This window comes from Neodiprion lecontei, chromosome 7, assembly GCF_021901455.1.
Source record: "Neodiprion lecontei isolate iyNeoLeco1 chromosome 7, iyNeoLeco1.1, whole genome shotgun sequence".
NCBI classification, from domain to species: Eukaryota; Metazoa; Arthropoda; class Insecta; order Hymenoptera; family Diprionidae; genus Neodiprion; species Neodiprion lecontei.
Window position 1 is genome coordinate 8,135,867 of NC_060266.1, and position 17,884 is coordinate 8,153,750.

Genomic DNA, 17,884 nt, shown 5'->3' on the forward strand with positions numbered 1-17,884 from the left:
TTCAACCTCGAGGTATTGGCAACAATCTGCCGTTTCGGCACTGTTCCATAGAGGTTTGTAAAGTCATTCTTGAAAATGAGCTAATTGGCGTGGATACGTCAGTATTGTTATGGGCTAGCGAAGTCCCAGAACAATCGGGTAATTTGATCAGGGAAAGGTTGCGCACCACTTGAGAAAGTGTTGATATCCATGACTAGCGAGCGTAGGATCTGTCACTGGTAATCCCTGGGCTACGGTATACGCTAGTCGCGTGGAAAAACCGTATGATTTTTTGGATCAGGAAATACGCTCGAGTTGTCATATCGGTGAAAATCTCCGTCTATCGAGAGGTATTAGGTACTGTTCAGTTTAAGGAAGTGTCCTTTCTTTCAGTGCATAATGCTTCGCAGCGGATCGTTAAACGCCAGTTGCGTTGTGTCAATTGGAAGTATCGAAGGCCACGAACAGACCACGGCACCTGTGTGTGTGATCATTTGACCGGAAAAAGGTGGACTCAATTATCTATTCCTGTCATAGAATTAAAATCCAGGTTGAGTTATGGCCTGTAGGACCTAGTTTCAATTTCCCATTTAAGTTATTATCTCATCCGCATTAGACGCGCAGCAAATCGCGGTTTTGTTAATTTGAAATTTTTTACAACCAAGCAGCAAGGCTCGCGACTGACTCCGGTTTCTTTTTAACGATCGACACATTCTTGAACAACAATATTTCCAACCAAGCGGTAAACCCAACGAGGAGCAACGCTGCGACGTCGATCGCGTTACTACAGGTGTACCATGAGCACGTAACTGCAGTGTGTGCACACGCACACGTTGAAAAGGTCTTACACGCGAGTCTCTAAGCGTAAAGATGTCTTGATTCCTACAACATGCCTGCACTCAAGGCCAAGCAGCGTTCCTTTCCGTTGCCTAAGATAATATAACGACGGTAGTTATAGTGCTTTTCCACAATCCATATGCCTGAGAAGTAAGACAACATCCTCTATTGCCTCCCTCATTATTTCATATATCGTTGACTTTGACTTATGCGCCGGCTGGTCATCCTTTACTTCTACCTTGGAGACAGTCACGTTCTCAAATCGTTATATCTTCACAGTGACACGCAATTGCATGCCCTTTTTATAAAACCGTTCGGTCTAGAACTCAGCATCTCAAAGATTAACGATAAGAACTTATCTCGCTCACCAATAAGTTCAACTCGAAAACATAACGAACAATGCGGTCTCATAGTTTTAATTTCAATTGGTTTACTAATCATGTCAAAAGATGGGTTCATCATACTTAATGTTACATGTACTCCTGATGAAATTCCACTCGTATAGACTACTATACCACTTTGCTAGCACATAGGCATCGATGTTACATCTGGGGTACTAACTGCGTGTAAAATCCAACTTTGGTTGATCATCTGCTGGCAAAGCGTCGTTCGCATCATCAACTCTCCAAGAATCCTCCCAGTAAAAAACAAATTTTATGACCCATGCGGAAATTCAACATCGTACGGTATTATATGACACCAAGTTACAGTCCATAGAAGTCCACATGGTGCATTCTTCTTACAATGTTATCTACAGTTTTGTTCGATAGGTTAAAAGCTATTGAAATTTTTTTCCTCAAACAACAGTATACGTACATCAGTTGAATTCGACATATCTGTAGACAAAAAATGATTCCTTTTTACCTTTTGCAATAGTATCGCGGAAGTATTTCGACGTGAACAGTGAAAGACACTTACTGTGAACACCGAACATTGCGAAGTGCCGGGTCTAATGGTGGATTTACGGATGGGTGATGTATGTCGTTCGGGTTACAAGTACGCTGTAAGAGATTAGCGAGATGTGGGAGATTATGCAGCGACCCATAAGAATGTCGCTAGTCGCCGGCCAACGGACCCTTTGGCGTGTGCGAGGAGCAAAGGCAACACGCGATCCCGTCGCTCTTGATGTATTATCCCCAACTTTGCGTCCCGCACAGCTCATCTCCCATCGAGTGATGTCCTCCGAGAGTCCCTACTGTAGACGAAATAGCCGAGTCCACTTCATAATCTCGCTAGCGACACAAGCTGACCGATAAATCGATCGGACACGACGAAGTCCTCGGGCAATTTACTTGATTCCGTTCATTCGCTGGCAAATATGCATGCTGCGCTAAATAAGGAAGGTGATTTAACCCTTTGCGGCACAGCGAGTCATATACTAAGAATTGGAATTCTAAGTCGTCGATGTCGATGTTTTAGGAGAGACTATGATAATTCCACGAGTATAGTGAGCACCATAAATGAATAAAGTGTTGAAAATACTTGTTTATACAGAATAAATGTGATTTTGGGAATGTTATGGGGGCTAGAAAAGTGGAACTCGTTAATCTTGGGGTTTTGGGGTCACTGAAAACAAATTAAACGTCAAGTATCAAAATGACGGATCCAATATGGCGGACTGACAATATAAAAATTGATCCGATTCGCTTGAAACTTGTTACTCGGGGGTTTTCAGGGTCGCTTAAAACGAATCCACCCTCAAAATTAAAAAAATTCAAGATGGTGGATCCAATATGGTTGACTGAAAGTATAAAAATTGATCCCATTCGCTCGTATTAGATTCGGAATTCTGAACTATATGACAATTTCTCAGATCTGACCCCATTTTTAAAAACATCGATATCGAGAACCCCTAAATGTATACCCAGTTTCAAAGAATTAGACCGCGAAAAAACATTTGCGCTTCAAAATGCTAAGAGCGATATCTTAGGGTAGGCAGATCGATCGATTCCTACCAAATATCGCCTCGCTGCTTAGATGCGCTTTCGAAGACTGTGTTCACATTTTCGAACGTTCGATTCTTTTGGCTCCCACGAATTTTCTCCGGAGTCGATATATGCTTTCGTCGATAAGGAAACGACTGTCTGCAATTATGCTCACACACGCCGGGTAAACCCTTTTATCTCGTTCCCATAGAAAAGTAGGACAAGCTTCCGACGCAAGTTATATTAGAGGGAGACAAGTTCGGTGTCGTCAACATAAGTGGGATAACAGTTACACGTGTGTGTTTATGTGTTACGCTTCGCTTTAGCGAAGTCGCGTTTCCAACGTAGGTTTCATACCCGCAGTGTGACTCGGATTGTCGTGGAGTATGAGTCAGGCGCTGCTGTACCTTGAGGGAAAAATCTCCTACGACGCCCACGCTGCATTCGTGCGAACACCGCCTTCCACCTTCCAGGCTACCATAGCACCGGGACAATGGAAAATCACTGCGATTTCCGTTTTAGATATCGCTCCTCGTCGGCGTTTCAATTTTTTTCTTTACACGTACTCGAATCATCGATGCTTGATTTGCTTTTCGAGTGAATTGAATCTTTGCTCGAAGAACATTAATACGACTACTTTGAATTTGAACTTGACAATGTTTTCCAAGTAACTTACATCTCTAAAATTGAGCAAATTTTTGATACGTCTATTAGCACAATGCTTTTTTTTTTTCATTATTATTCACAAACCGTTGAATATTGGATTCGTCTTATTTTGGAGGAGTTCCAGGCGTTTGCGTGTTTTAAAAATGTTCAATCGGAGTGCTTCGGCAGTGATTCTGTTATTCAAGGTTACTTGTGAAAAAAAGAAGAAATTTTGTACCTGTATGAAGTTGAATACTTCAATCTGCATATATTCAATGACAGTTGACTTCGGTTAAAAATCACCCGACGAAGTTCTAGCGGGTGTAACTTATCGCTTTAGAATTCAGGTTCACCTAAAAATGGACCAATTATGATTTTCCAGCGTAATTCATAATGATTCGAAGAGCGAGTTGATCATCGTTTCGGCTTTAACTGCCAATTTTGGTCGTTTTTAGAAGACACTTGAAAATTTTGCATACTATACTTGAACCAAAGTCACAGCTTGTGTACGATATTATAAGCTTGCTTTGAAGCGGGGTTAGAAAATCGTTTGAAAATTGACTCTGTCCCTCGGCTATTTATTTCTTCAGCAGTCACGCTCGATGGCGCGCAACTATTTTCAATGGAAATGGTTTCCAATTTTATATTAGAAAGGTCTTGTATATTAGCCGGTCAGTTTTTGTTTGATCACCCACATCTATTTGTTATGCGCACTACTGCATACATCGTTTAAAAATTATTTTACGACCATGTTCATCTCTAATGGTTCCTACTTAGTTGCCTTCGACGGTAACCGGTTGGCATAGTAATTATTGTTTTCTCACAGTCGTTAAATATTATGCGTTAACATTTATGATTTACTGACTGCAGTTGAATGTAACGGATCTCTTCTGACAGTCTGCTCAACTATTCGGAGTCAATGAAACTGAATTACGTTGATTGATGATCTTATCAAACATCAAACAATTAATCATACATTATACAAGCGTATTTTCTTCATTGTGAATTTTATACGGAAAGTCTGAATAAATATCATAAACCAATTGCAGTAAAAGAAGCCTAATAGAAATTTAACACTTCATGGCAATCCTAAAAAAACTATTATCGCCATCGTTATTATTACTGTTATCTTATTGCCTCAACTTTAAAATAGATTTGCAGTTTTTATGATTTATTACGGATACCGTTGGTTGTTCATCAAGTTTTCAAGTTCGAAAGAAAAACTGTACGATACATTTCACAAATTTTAAATGAGAATTTGAAAAAATGATTTCAAAGTGGAATAAAGCAATTGAATGTCAATGAAACAAAATTTACGTATGTATTATTTTCGTCAATAATTCATTCATGTTTGAATGATTGCTAGATCCTAATCGGTGTTGCGTTTACCGAATGAAAAAAATACCGGTCAAAAACGAATTCAATTGTCTATCTCATTGTCAGACTAAGAACTTCCATAAATACGTAGGTTTGCCACAATTGCAAGCGTTTAAGGTAAGAGTGAAATGAAGTATATATATAATATGTGTATGGATTGCGCAAAATCGTTTGCATATCGGCTGCAGTTCAGAGATGAGTTATCGTAATTCTACGCCGTCGCCGTTTCATTTCTTCACTGCAGGCTGTAAGATTTTCCGTTCTTTGTCGCGGTACGTGATTTTACATGATGTATCGATACGGGGAAAAATATCATTCATTTGTTGCAATATAATTTATGACACAAAAACACTTTACACTATGTATAGATGCAAATGCAGAAACAAAGTTTTTTCTTTATGTAATCAACTGTTGTATTCGTAAACAATATTAAAAATACACTGTTATATTATTCCTGACAGATTCGTTCGTTCGATCATCATTCATTCAACAGTTGTAGATTTTATAGATCAACGCTCGACAAGAGTTATAATTATTGCGGAGTCATGAATCGTCAAATTTATATCCTGCTTCTAATTATCATGAACCATTTAGTTTCTCAATGGTTCTTTTCAACTACACACTAATCACCAATGTGCCGATTTACAGCTAACTTAGTTTTTCTTTTTAAAATTTTTTTACCAGTGTTAATATGTACAAAATATGATATCCGTTATCACCGTGGAAATCCCTTCCACTCTATCTCTTCACTCAATTTTTCTTACCTCTGCTCTTTCTCTTTGACTTATGATTAACACTGTGGTACGTAAGCTACAGTTAGATATACATATACATTATAGGTATACATATGTATGTACGGAACTGCCAGGCGCTTACTGCATGTTTTCTAATTTAGTTTTGCCAGTTTGCTCAAACGCTGTGAAGCGAATCGAAGTCAATCGGCATGAAACCTTAGAGAAAAAGAGGAAGAGAGTAAAAAATGCGGAAAAACGGGTTTGACAGAAGTATTACATATTGTTTTATCCGTTGATCTACACAAAGTTTTTTTTCACCGCGCTCGAGTATTTTTTAAATTCCTCGCCCAAACGAAAGGATCCAAAAGTTATAAACGATCACGATATTGGACCGTTCATTGAATGAAAAAAGTGTATCATGTAACCAGTTTCGGGAAACCGAGGCTCCCTTTCTAATTGCATGAATTTTTCACATAGTCACACAATTTTTAAGTGCTTTTTAATGGATCATCAGTTTTTCATTTTTAACTCGTATTGGTTATACTTCTCATATGTATTTCCGATTCTAAAAAGCCTGAATTATCGTACCTTTCTATAAAAAAAAGTATTTCCTGCCAATCTAGCATGTAAATCCGGATGCCAATTTTTATACAAACTTAATACACGTCAAAGAATGTACAGAATTTTTTCGAAATTCTTCTTTTCGTTTTTCTTTGTCCCCTGCATACAATCCGCCATTTTGAATTTTCGAGTTTCGAGTTAAGACTCGTAATCAGTGACCCCAAAAACCATCTAAGAAAACGTTTCATGAAAATCAAATAACTTTTTAGACTTACGTTTGCCATATTGGATTTGTCATTTTGAATTTTTGAGTTTCGAGTTTAGACTAGTAATCAGTGACCCCGAGAATGATCTAAGAAAACGTTTCATCAAAATCGAATAACTTTTTGGATTTATGTTCGCCACATTAGATCCGCCAGTTTGACTTTTCGAGTTTCGAGTTCAGATTCGTAATCAGCGACCCCAAAGGCCCATGTGTGTAAAATTTCAAGTTAATCGCTTGTAAGGAAAAATGTATGCACGAACGAATTAACATGACGGACCGTAAAATTCCTACAATACCAAAGAACTTGGTAAAAAAGCCTCAAATAAATAGGTTGAAATCGCCTTCAGCTGCAGCAGTTCTCTTTGTTCGGGGATCGGAGGTTGGCGATACGCCCGCTCGGCGAGAAGAAGCCTCGTCTACGAGATTCAGCGCGCCTCCCACTGGAGCATTATGCGAGTCAAGATAGAGTATCTTTGGCGAGGAACATTTCCCTTCCTCTTCTTTCGTTGGGTGATCCCTTGACCCCTGCCCTGCCCATCGAGGCCCACGCACTGGGCCCAACCCCGCGTCCTCTTCGGTGCTGCTTGCCGGCTACACTGGGAGAAACATCTACTCAGAACGACTAGCTTAGGTATATATTCCGACTAGTAAAGTCACTCAGATATCCTGAAGACAGCAGCTATCTGGCATAGTAGGATAAACTATGGAGATAGTATCGCAAACTGACGCTGGGTTGGTGCTAAAAAAAAGTGGCCGACCGTTGAGCGCAACGAAAAGTTGATCGGTTTATTTACAACCAGTGCTCATTTGTTTAATTTCCGTAGTATTTTGTACAAATTTTTTTGCCTCGTTATTTTGTTCAAGTGAATTTTACGCTTCAACCCTTTCAGTCACAGTGGAATGCTCAACGTCCCACCTAAAAAATCGATATGTGATCTTTGTTACTTCGTATAACCTCAAAAAACCCCGAGTAATAAGTTTCGGCCAGAATCATAAAATTTTGATAGATTTTTCTATTTTACATACGTCATATTGGGTCCGCCATCTTAGATTTAGAGATTATCAAATTCCGACATCAGATTCGCGGTCACCGTCAAAGTTAGAGACAATCTTTTTTATAAAGTATGTTCATTGTTCGCGTCAATTTTTCGAACCTCCTTGAGCTAACACTACATTATTATTATTTTTCAAATTTTTGAATGATTTTGTTGCTTTGGCGAGGACAAATTTGCAAAATACTTGCTTCTGAAACTGGGGAATGAACTTTATCACGATTGAACTGCGATAGAAGCAATACCTATGACGGCGGATGCGGGATGATGTTCAAAACATTGACTGTCACCAACTTTCATGATGGTGTAGCCATCCTTTGATGTAAACCATGCTTCGACGGAACTTGCAAATGTGTATAAATATTTTCCCGACTATTTTCATAATTATGATGGAAGTTTTAAAAATCATATTACAACCGTGGGTCACGGTTGAGGATTATTTTAACCATATTTTTAACACTCGTCAGTATTTGCCGATGTTCTGTGAAAGAAAGACCCCAACAACTAAACCTCACGTTATACGTATCACGAATAAATTGTTGGTTATTTTGATTTTCAAAATTTACCAGAGACTCTTGGTCTTTCTGTCTTTCAAAATATGATATCAGTCGTGTTGAAAAAAAAAAAAATAATTGATGTGAAAAATAATTGAAAACTCTCAAAAAATTACTATTTTTACAAAAAAAAAAAAAAATCCAAACTTTTATCAGCTGGAAAATTTGAAATTTTTATTGAACATACTCAAAATATGCTACTTCAAGTACAAAAATCATTCGATAGTGATTGTTGAAAAAAAGGTATTTGTTGTGAGAGGCGAGGCAATGTATTTTAGTAAAAAAGTCGCGATGCACTCTTGCCTCAAACCAAGATTACAAAGCATGAAATGCATCGTTTTCAGAACTAAAAAATGGCTAAAATCGGCTGGGATCATCTCGTACCCCAGGTGTGCCGGTTAAGGGTGAAGATGAAGGGTGGCAAAGTATCTCTTTTAGTTACGACTTCTCGTGTTCTGGAATTCTGGAAAAACCGATTTTGTTTATTAATTGCATTTTGTAATAATTTTACTATCCGTCGGACCATGAATTCGACACTGGAGTACTTTTCATTGGAACGGAATGATCAAGTTTAAACACTTTGCATCTTCATCAGTTCGGTACTAATCTAAACATCGTTTGTTTCGATCAACGATTGAAAGAAGAATTAATTTATGTTATTGCGTATATATAACCTCATTAAAACCGATACATATGAAATTTGAAATAGAATTTCTAGCAATCAGCGATCTACAATGACTGTTCTCAATTTTCATTTTGACATAGTTTAACATTTTTTGGAAAATGTTCTAATAATTTGAAGCGTCGCAGGTAGCGATCGATATTTGGCAATTCGGTAACACTGTACGATACCTGATCATGATAAAGGTGACGATTGATCGATCTTTATTTATATCCTTTCCGGATTTGCGTTTGACGATGTAACATTAAATATACTGCTGGGATAATTAACTTGGCCGTTTCTTTGTCATCGTTAAAACATTCATTCCAGTGATCGCGAATTATTAACGAAGAAGGCTTGAGACGCTTTATCTTCCGATCGAGTAAATTAGAGTATTTGATGAAAGATTTGTTAAACCACCGGGATTTCGTATTATCCCGCAGTATAATGCACCGAAGTATTACGCAACTAACTGCCATGTTCCGGATACAACGCTGCGGCATAAGACACAATGCTATTTACGGGAAGCGTCACGTTGACTGTACGGTAAAATCGAGAGAATCGAGTCTGTAGGTTCTCAGTATGGCGCCTCGTTGTGCGGCTTCGGTGTGAAGCTGTGGAAAGAAATGTGATATTTTTTAGTGTCGCATATGGATATAAACTTCATTTGTTACAGCGACTAGAAAATTCTCGGTGCAAAGGATATTGTTACAAGAAAATCTGGAACGCGTAACTATTTAGTGCGATCGTATAGTTGTAAATACTATATTTCCTAGTTATTGGAATATCAAATCTATTTGTCAAGATTACTGTGTTTGTTCGGTTAAACTAAAGACCTTGAAAACGATAAATTTCGTCAATATTGTACTTATGTCAGTACATCCTTTGCAAAACGCGTAATTGTCGTATCATAGACACGGTTTTCCGTTGGAAATTCAAGATTTAATCTGAGAAATAATGGACCGAAGTATTCGAAGCTTGAACCTCCGAATTCGAGACACTTCTTCGAATACAGCTCGTGAAACCGAACACTGGTGGGATTTTAAATCAAAACGTACGTTTCAAAGGGTTAAGAGGATCAGGGTGAATTAACTTCGACAAATAGGGAAAATCCGGGCTTAATCGTGCTGCGTTCATCTTCTGAAAGGTCTGGTTTTCACCGAATTTACGGAAAAAAAGTGATCAGTTTCGTCGGGATTCATTAAAGTTCATCGATCGTGTACAGCGATTTCTTTTATTCCACAAGAACAAAAACATTCATTTCGCAATTGTTATAGAGTGTCCGCAAGCTCCGCGGAAATCGAGCTGCTATCTTTTCAACACATCCGGAGAATATCAAAGGATCAAAATTTTGGCAACACTAGTTGATAAATTTGTTGAGTTGGAAAAAACGAATAAGAAAAATAGATGTGCTCTTGGCGATGCGTTTTTTGACGAGATGGTGCGACTACTGTTCGAGCGAAATGTCGAGTCGGCGCAATAATTTAATGCCATTCCTTCGACGCTTGTCAAGCACCGAACACCCTCCTGCTGTGATTACACGTCGCGAATAATGCAAGCCTGTTGCAATAACGTTGAATCCTTGAGCATAACGAGCGCAGACGCCAAAGCGTGGTTTACAGGCCAAGAAGAACCCAGATCTAGTTGTCAAAGTGCGTTGTGAATATTCTACGCGGAGCGATAGGATTATTTGAGTCGAGTGATATTCGTTTGGTTCAACTAAATGCTGTAGTCAAATGCGATACTCGCTTAATTCGACAAAATACTTTTGTCGGACGAAATACTTGTGACAATCTAATATAGGGGAAGTCCCCCAGTACCGGACACCTAAGGTTATTCGTTAATAAAATCGTTATTCAGGTGAAAATATAATTATTTTTATTTTTGTTATAATCTTTAGAGTATGTTTAACAATGTAAGAAATTTCGGAATTAGTATATAACGTTAAACTGACAATGAGAATAAAATACAATTTTATTTAGTAACAAAAACTAGGGTGTCAGAGAAGTGTCCCCGCTAGTACCGGACACTGATAGTACGGATGGAAAAAATGTCTTTAAATTTAATGAATTTTGCAGTGGTCACATATACTGGGTAGACCATTTTAATCTATTATGGAAAATATCTCAGATTTATGGTTGGATACAGAAAAATGTTTCAGACAAAAGTTGTTGAGGTCAAGGGGGGTCAACTTTTGGTACCAACAACTTTGACCTTGAATGTGGATATAGAAAGTGTTCTTCCTCTTCGAGCACAATTGTAAGAGTGTCTGTAAGTGTGTTTACATTTGACCTTGAACTTGTTTTTGAAGGTCGTTTCAAGATCAAGATAATTTTTTTAAACAGGAAGACCTACTTTTGACTCCGGATTTGAAAAGTGCAGAAAATTTTACGTTCAAAATGATATTTTAAACAAGGTCATGGAAGGTCATATGAATGTCGAATTTACGAAAATTGTTATACAATGTGTGCTAGCTCGGAATAACGGTTGGAAACATCAAAATGTTTTTAAAAATAGTTGTCAAGGGTGGCTCAGAATTTCACATTCTGGTTGCAACGACCTTGACCTTGAATTTGGATCTCAACGTTATGTCAAGGTCAAAGTGATTTTTCAAGCGAGAACCCCTGCTTTTGATCTTCGATTTGGTAGAGATAAGAGATGAGAAAAATAGTTGAATTGAAGTCATCGCATTTGGAACAAATAAGGGATACTGGATCGAATTAAAAGCTTCTGGAATTGTCGAACTGTTCTTTGAATTGGTGGTATACTTTTTTAACATGGTATCAAGATAAAATGCATAAAGATTTCATGATCACCAATTATTCGTTGAAAGGCTTACAGGCGATAATAATTAACAAGTGGATCGAGTCGAGTGATCTGTGTTGTTTGAAACGTATTGTTTCCTTTACTTGGACCCTCATTTACAGATAACAATCATGAAATACTTTATATTTATATCATTTTTTCAGGTGACCCCATGATAACATCCTCACTGAAGGGTAAGTTGGCATTAGCCAAATTCATCATTTATTTTCATTTTTTGTTTTTCGTTGATAACCTCGTTTTTAGTTTCTATTAATTACGCCTTAACGTTGTTTTGATCTATTTATTTTTTTATTTTGTTGCTGTGATTTTCGATTTACCCATCGAATCACGTTTTCGCATTCAAATACTCAATGTGACAATACTTCAGCAGCAACCTATCAATTATTCTTTGCGATCAAGTTATTGACCGTTGATTGTTCAATGTGCACGAAGCTTCATATAATTGCAATGAATATTCACGGAACCTGAACTTCCACAGTTAGTTGGGTCAAATTGGCGCACAGGTAAAATAATTTTCTTCACAAGCAACCGGGCGCAACGGCTGATGTCGAAACAAATATTGTCAGGAAAATGGATTTATTGCACATACGTCGAGTTAGTGATTGACTAAAAAAGTCACTCATAACCGTACGTTAAAGGTAATATAACTGATTCTATTGTCATATCCTGCGTTGAACTAATTTCTATTTCAAATGAATAGGTAAGATCTGCCACATAACATGAAAACTTTCTAACAAACTTTCAATAAAATATTTTATAGAAAGATTATGAGAACCTTTTTTTACACTTTTATGAAATCTTATAAAAATATTTTATAGTAATATTGAATGAAATAATTTTAAAAACTTTCAAATACATTATACTGAAATGTTATTTTGCATGATAAAAACTAATTCAATGAAACACGGAGGAAAGTTCACAGATATATTTCACAAAATATTCGAAAAAAGCTTTTAAGAATCTTTCAAGAATTATTTATGGAAAGATATCGGAAAGACTAATGAAATAATATATAATGCCATGAAATATGAAATATTATGTGGGAAACTTGAACATTTTGAAAATTCACAGCTCGTTAACAACTTCGACTCCTAGCTGGAAATTTTCAGCGTTGTTTGGGGATAGAATGAAGCATATTCCCTGAAAATTTCAAGCGATTTCGAGTTGATAGAAAAAAGTTACAGCTATCTGAAAACAGCGATTTTTCAGAAATCAGTTGGTTTTGCGAGGCCGTATGTAAAAAGGACCGTGGTAATTAATAATAATTCGAGTAGGTAGTGATAAAGTATACCTAGACGAAAAATTTGAGCTGTCGATTGGCCGTCTAGTTGGAAAATTCTTGACTTGGCAGCGTTTCAAAGTTATGTGAAATTTTGCTAAAATAGTAGTTCATGAGAAGGGTCCTAATTAAACTGGAGTAAAAGCTTTGGGGTAAAAAACTATTTTTTTCTTAAAAATACAAGGTCAGAGAAGGGGAATGCCGTTTGATTCGAGTCTTTAAGTCCCATAGAGCTCCCATGAAAAAATCGTGGAAATAACTAAAAAATTGAATTATTAAAAACTTCAAAAATTTCTATAGCCACCAGATTTTCTTATATTAAGCTCAAATTTGGAGAATCGTCTTTTTTTATAACCTACTTTCTTAAAAAAAATCAGCAGCAGAATCGCTGACCCAAGCCCGCAGGCTGCGGTCGAAAAGTATTGGTCGTACCCATGTATATGTATAAAGAGGCATGCATTTCAAAAATATTTCAGAAACATTTCAAAAAGAATACACGAAGTTTCTAAAATCAGTGTGAAATTCTTGCTGCAATATATTTAAAACATTTCTCGAAAGTTCTTGTAAAATTCTATGAAGATTTCAATATAATATTTTATTAACATTTCAAGAAACCTTTTGCAAGTTTCTGGCGCGGACATTTTCAACTTGCAGCAACCTTTTTTTGAAATATTTTTGAAAGGTTTCTTTCCTTTCATGAAAGATTTCATAAAGTTTTCTGAAATATTCTTTTTTATGTGGGTGAATTCGTTTCTACCGTTTCCGAGCATCGAGACGTTCATTGTTTACGCATAGTTGAAATGCTTGATCCAATTGTTTGTTTGTTTGTTGACGATATATATTATAGTCGTACGGAACTAATGAAACGTTGTTCAATTTACTTCTCACAATCAATATCGAGACACAATATCAGGCTTTGAAAGAGGCAATATTTTTTCATAAGGTCATGTGGTACTCCTGTCCTTACCGACCGAACAAACTTACCCTTCTTCTTCCTACATTAAAATTCTAAAGCGATTTTAAATTCTATTAGATTGAAAAAAAAAACAAAAAAAAAAAAACATAAGAACAACAAATTCGGGGTGTATAAAAAGATAATAAATTTTAAAGTTGAAGAATGACTTTACGTCGAGTTCAATTATCATGAAAATCAGAAGAGCTTGCAAGCTTCGAGGGAATCGCGTACTTTTTCAAGTGAGTTTTCAAGGACGACTAACTGGATTAATAAGCTTCAGTTGAACGCAATTTTCTTACAGTTGAAAATGTATCAATTTTAATAATATCCGAGCCTTAGTGTGGTTGCACCCACAGAATTTACCATTTCGTGACGTTGGTGTCACTTTCACTAAAATTATTTGCGATAATTGGTTAGAGAAAAGAAGAGCAAAACTTTCCGTGCTTCGGTAATTATATTCAGGAATCAATCCGCGGATTAATCGGAGACGAAACTTGTTCCATTACTTACCGCGGATACAACGCTTAGGTATTATTTAGGTACAGACAATCGCATGTATATTGTATTACATATGAAACACGAAGAAGGCCGTCTGCTGAACATATACCGTGGATATTTGACGTCGTGCATCTCACGCGGTAGTTACAACAGTCAATCTCGTCAAGATATATCACCTTGTATGCGTTGCACAGAAGCGTTGAAAAATAAAAATATGTATAAATATATGTGTACATCACATTTGTGCACATCTACGTATTTATAAATAACGTACACACGTACGCTTCGCTAACGCGTAATCATTTTTATTAGAGAGGGAGGAGAATGTTTTGTCCTTGTGACGTCACATCCCGTCGTGTTTTCTCCTTCGCATGTGTGTATATGTGCAACCTATAAAACGTATAGATTATATGTTCAACGCTAATTCGATTATTTATACACGTTTCTAAACACGCGAATCACTCATCTCATAGCCCAAAAGCTCATTACACTGCACTTAGGAGACGATCCCTGGCGAATGAATTTACGGTTGGATTTTTTATAAGAAAATGAAAATACTTGGACAATTTTGCGGTAGTGAATTTACGTACGCTTTGAACACAACGTGCTGAAATTTCGATTTTGAAAGATAAAATTGTACCGCGAGCTTTTTAGGTTAGGTAAACTGATTGGCGATGTACAGAAAGTGGCGCGAAAAAAGACAGTTTTGAACGCTTCGGACTTTTCAGGTGGTTCTTTAGTCAATTCGATGCCCGTAACTGTATGTGAGACTTGGACTGATTGTTAAAAGGAATGACGTGAATCTCCTCGTTGAATATCAGACCAGATTACCGGCTAAAAACACGAAAATGAGCTTTTCGAAAATTGGATCTTTAAACACAGCGCTTACGGCTGATTCATGTTTTTTCAATGGAAATGCTATCATATTTATTTCGTAAAATTCATAGACCTTGACAAACAACGAGATTGTGGTTGTTGGAATAATGATCTTTTTAACGATACGTTGAAAAAGCGACGTCAACAACCGTTTCGAATAGATTTTTAATGATAAACACGACGGTTTATAGGTTACAAATGTCGCGTCCGGGATCCGATGATATGGCACGGAATTTGAATAACGTGAATCGTATTTTCACATAACCTTGATTGATTTACTACTAATAATGTCAGAGTAAAGATGGAAAAGTTTATATTTCATTGAAAGAAATCTACCGCACATCGAGATTTAAGAAAATAATAAAACTGTACGCTCGTTATTAATTGTGTCTGAGAACAACGGTAGTCAAATTAAAAACTATGGATAGAATTTTATTAATAAATTCGCAGTAAACGCTAATCCAAAATGTTCTTTAAATTCGTGAATTTCCTTTTCGTGCATCGTTCCAACAACCTTAATATAAATTGCACAGCTCTTCAAAAGGATGCTCTACTGACTCCGGAGTCACTAAAGAACCACCTTAAATAAGCATAATATTGAATATATTATGTGACATGACGTAAAAGAATATTCGATTAATTTTAATTCCTAAACTGAGTTACCGTTTGCAAATCTTGCGAATAAAATTTCCTCTTAAGCTCATTGTAATTGAGAGCTGGATCTGACTGCAAATTTTGCATCAAAATACGCCTGTGCAAAAATAAAAAAAATATTTAGAAAAACTGCAAAATTTACAACAAGACCGGACAGCACAAAGAGAGAAGATAATTCAACAACCGACATGACATGGTTGGATGAATATCGCACGGACAGAAGTGTTTATCTCATTTTCTGATCCGTTTGAAAAATGCAAATTGCAACTGATTCTTGGACTGTAATAATATTGGCTTTCCAACTCCGTGATTGTTAATTGAATTCAATTATCTCAGTTTTAAGTGTCGTAAAATCCTCAAAATTGAATCCACTATGCCAGATTTTTTGATTAGATATTCACTGAATTTTTTTTAATAAATTTAACAATCATATGTCGACTAATTTGAGAAAAAATAAATTTTTAGTATCGTTATCGTTGTTTGTTCTTATATCAGTTTAAGCTTATCGGTTCAATTATATTTCTTCTCAACAGGTACAATTTCCAATGCAACCATAAAATAATTTTTCATCAGATATTCGAGGTACAGGCTTGGCCTGAATCATAACTATAATTGGTTTTTGATTGATATAAATTTGTTTGAGGTGAATCAGTCAATAAGTTTTAGATGAAAAGGAAAACGAAAATGTAAAAATAAGATAGTTAGTTATTTTTTTCGGTGATGTTGACTTGAGAATGTCAGTAAATTAATTCGTAATCATCGAAGTTGACGGTTCTTGGAATACATGCGCTCAGATACAAAGAATTTCTCAAATTCACCAAACATGGCGAACGAAATTTCATTTGCGTGAAAACAAAGTGGTCCGAAGAATAATTTGCGTTATCAATAGGAACCGCATAATTGCAGATTAAATTGAAAAAATATTTCTTTCACCGTACTTGGTAAATTTGAAGAATTGTTTTTCCATATGATTATCGTCATCACTGGAATCAGTAAAAAATGTAAAAAATCAATTGTCTTTAAAAATAATTTTTTAACATCCGCTGCTGCGGTTATAATAATTTGTTATTCTGTCTATTTTCGCCACTGCATTATCCTACGGATACTTGATTATTTCAAAGTAAAAAAAAAAAACGAATCAATAAAATACAGTCCGAAACATGCCGAAGACAGAATAATGAAGGAAAACGCTCGAGTTAATTCGACGCGCGTTCATCGAGGCGTGAGCTTCTGTATTTGAGCTGCGGATCCCCGCATTTCATTGTGTTACTCATCCGTATTTACACGACGATTCTCCCTTGCACACGACACCCGTTTGCTCAGCTTGTGTTCAGCGTTCCTGTAATTTCTATGGTCCTCAACTCAAATCGTGGGATAGATATAAAGCTGTTGACTCGCGACTGCGATTACATCGGGCAACACAGGTTTTGCGTCTGAGTTCTGGATGTCAAATTTTTATTTCTTCCACGAAACTGATAAAGGAAAAAGTAATTTTACCAGACAAAGTTTGCTTTTGTAGAAACCAGAACGATATTTCGGTTTTTAAGAAAATTTACCCATTTTCTCAAAAATTTATTGTAAATAACAATCGAAGAAGAATAATAAAAGAAATTTATATTTTCTATCTGAAAAACCGGAAAAGTTTGAGAAAATTCTTCACGAGTGCTTTATTTGTTTGTATCGTCTATATCATCCATCACAGCTGAACAATCTGAAATGGTTTTGAAAACGTTAACAATGAATTCTAGAATATTCGAAATTCGCATAAATTTGTATTATAAATACACAGCACAAAAATATCGCGCATTGTTTTTTGCTACAGTCGATCCAGTTTTATTTTGAATAATACATATAATGAAGAAGCAAAATTTTATCGCATATAATTCTCACGCGCTACAGTATAATATTGATCAGATTCCCGTAGCTCGACGAAAATGCGTTTGAATTTTATATTTATTTTTACAACAACGTGCGGATAACTTGATCGTGGATTATCCTTCGGTCCTGGCTGTAAGCAGGCGACTTCTAGGCGTCCCGAGGAGCGTGTCCGTCTAGCGCACGCATGTCTTGCAAACCGGATATCGGGATCATCTGTTAAGATCGTTATACCCGATCAGCCACGTCGCTCATTGTTGGTGAAAATAGGAAGCAAAAAAAGAAAAGAAAAAATTCTGAATTGAATAACACTAAGGGATGAAATAGATCT

General features: G+C 36.5%; 1 protein-coding gene across 14 annotated transcripts in view; it reads left to right on the forward strand.

Annotated features, from left to right (window-relative positions):
* The window catches only part of LOC107225971 (thyrotroph embryonic factor), a 223,708-nt gene that overhangs the window by 112,617 nt on the left and 93,207 nt on the right, over nucleotides 1–17,884 (forward strand). For 12 of the 14 annotated variants that reach the window (XM_046746151.1, XM_046746152.1, XM_046746153.1 and 9 more), the window contains one exon: nucleotides 11,560–11,589. The exons of the other annotated variants lie outside the window; for them this stretch is intronic. In XM_046746151.1, coding sequence (XP_046602107.1) covers nucleotides 11,560–11,589 — 30 coding nt within the window. The remainder of the gene's footprint in view (nucleotides 1–11,559; nucleotides 11,590–17,884) is intronic. 14 annotated transcript variants of the gene reach the window in all.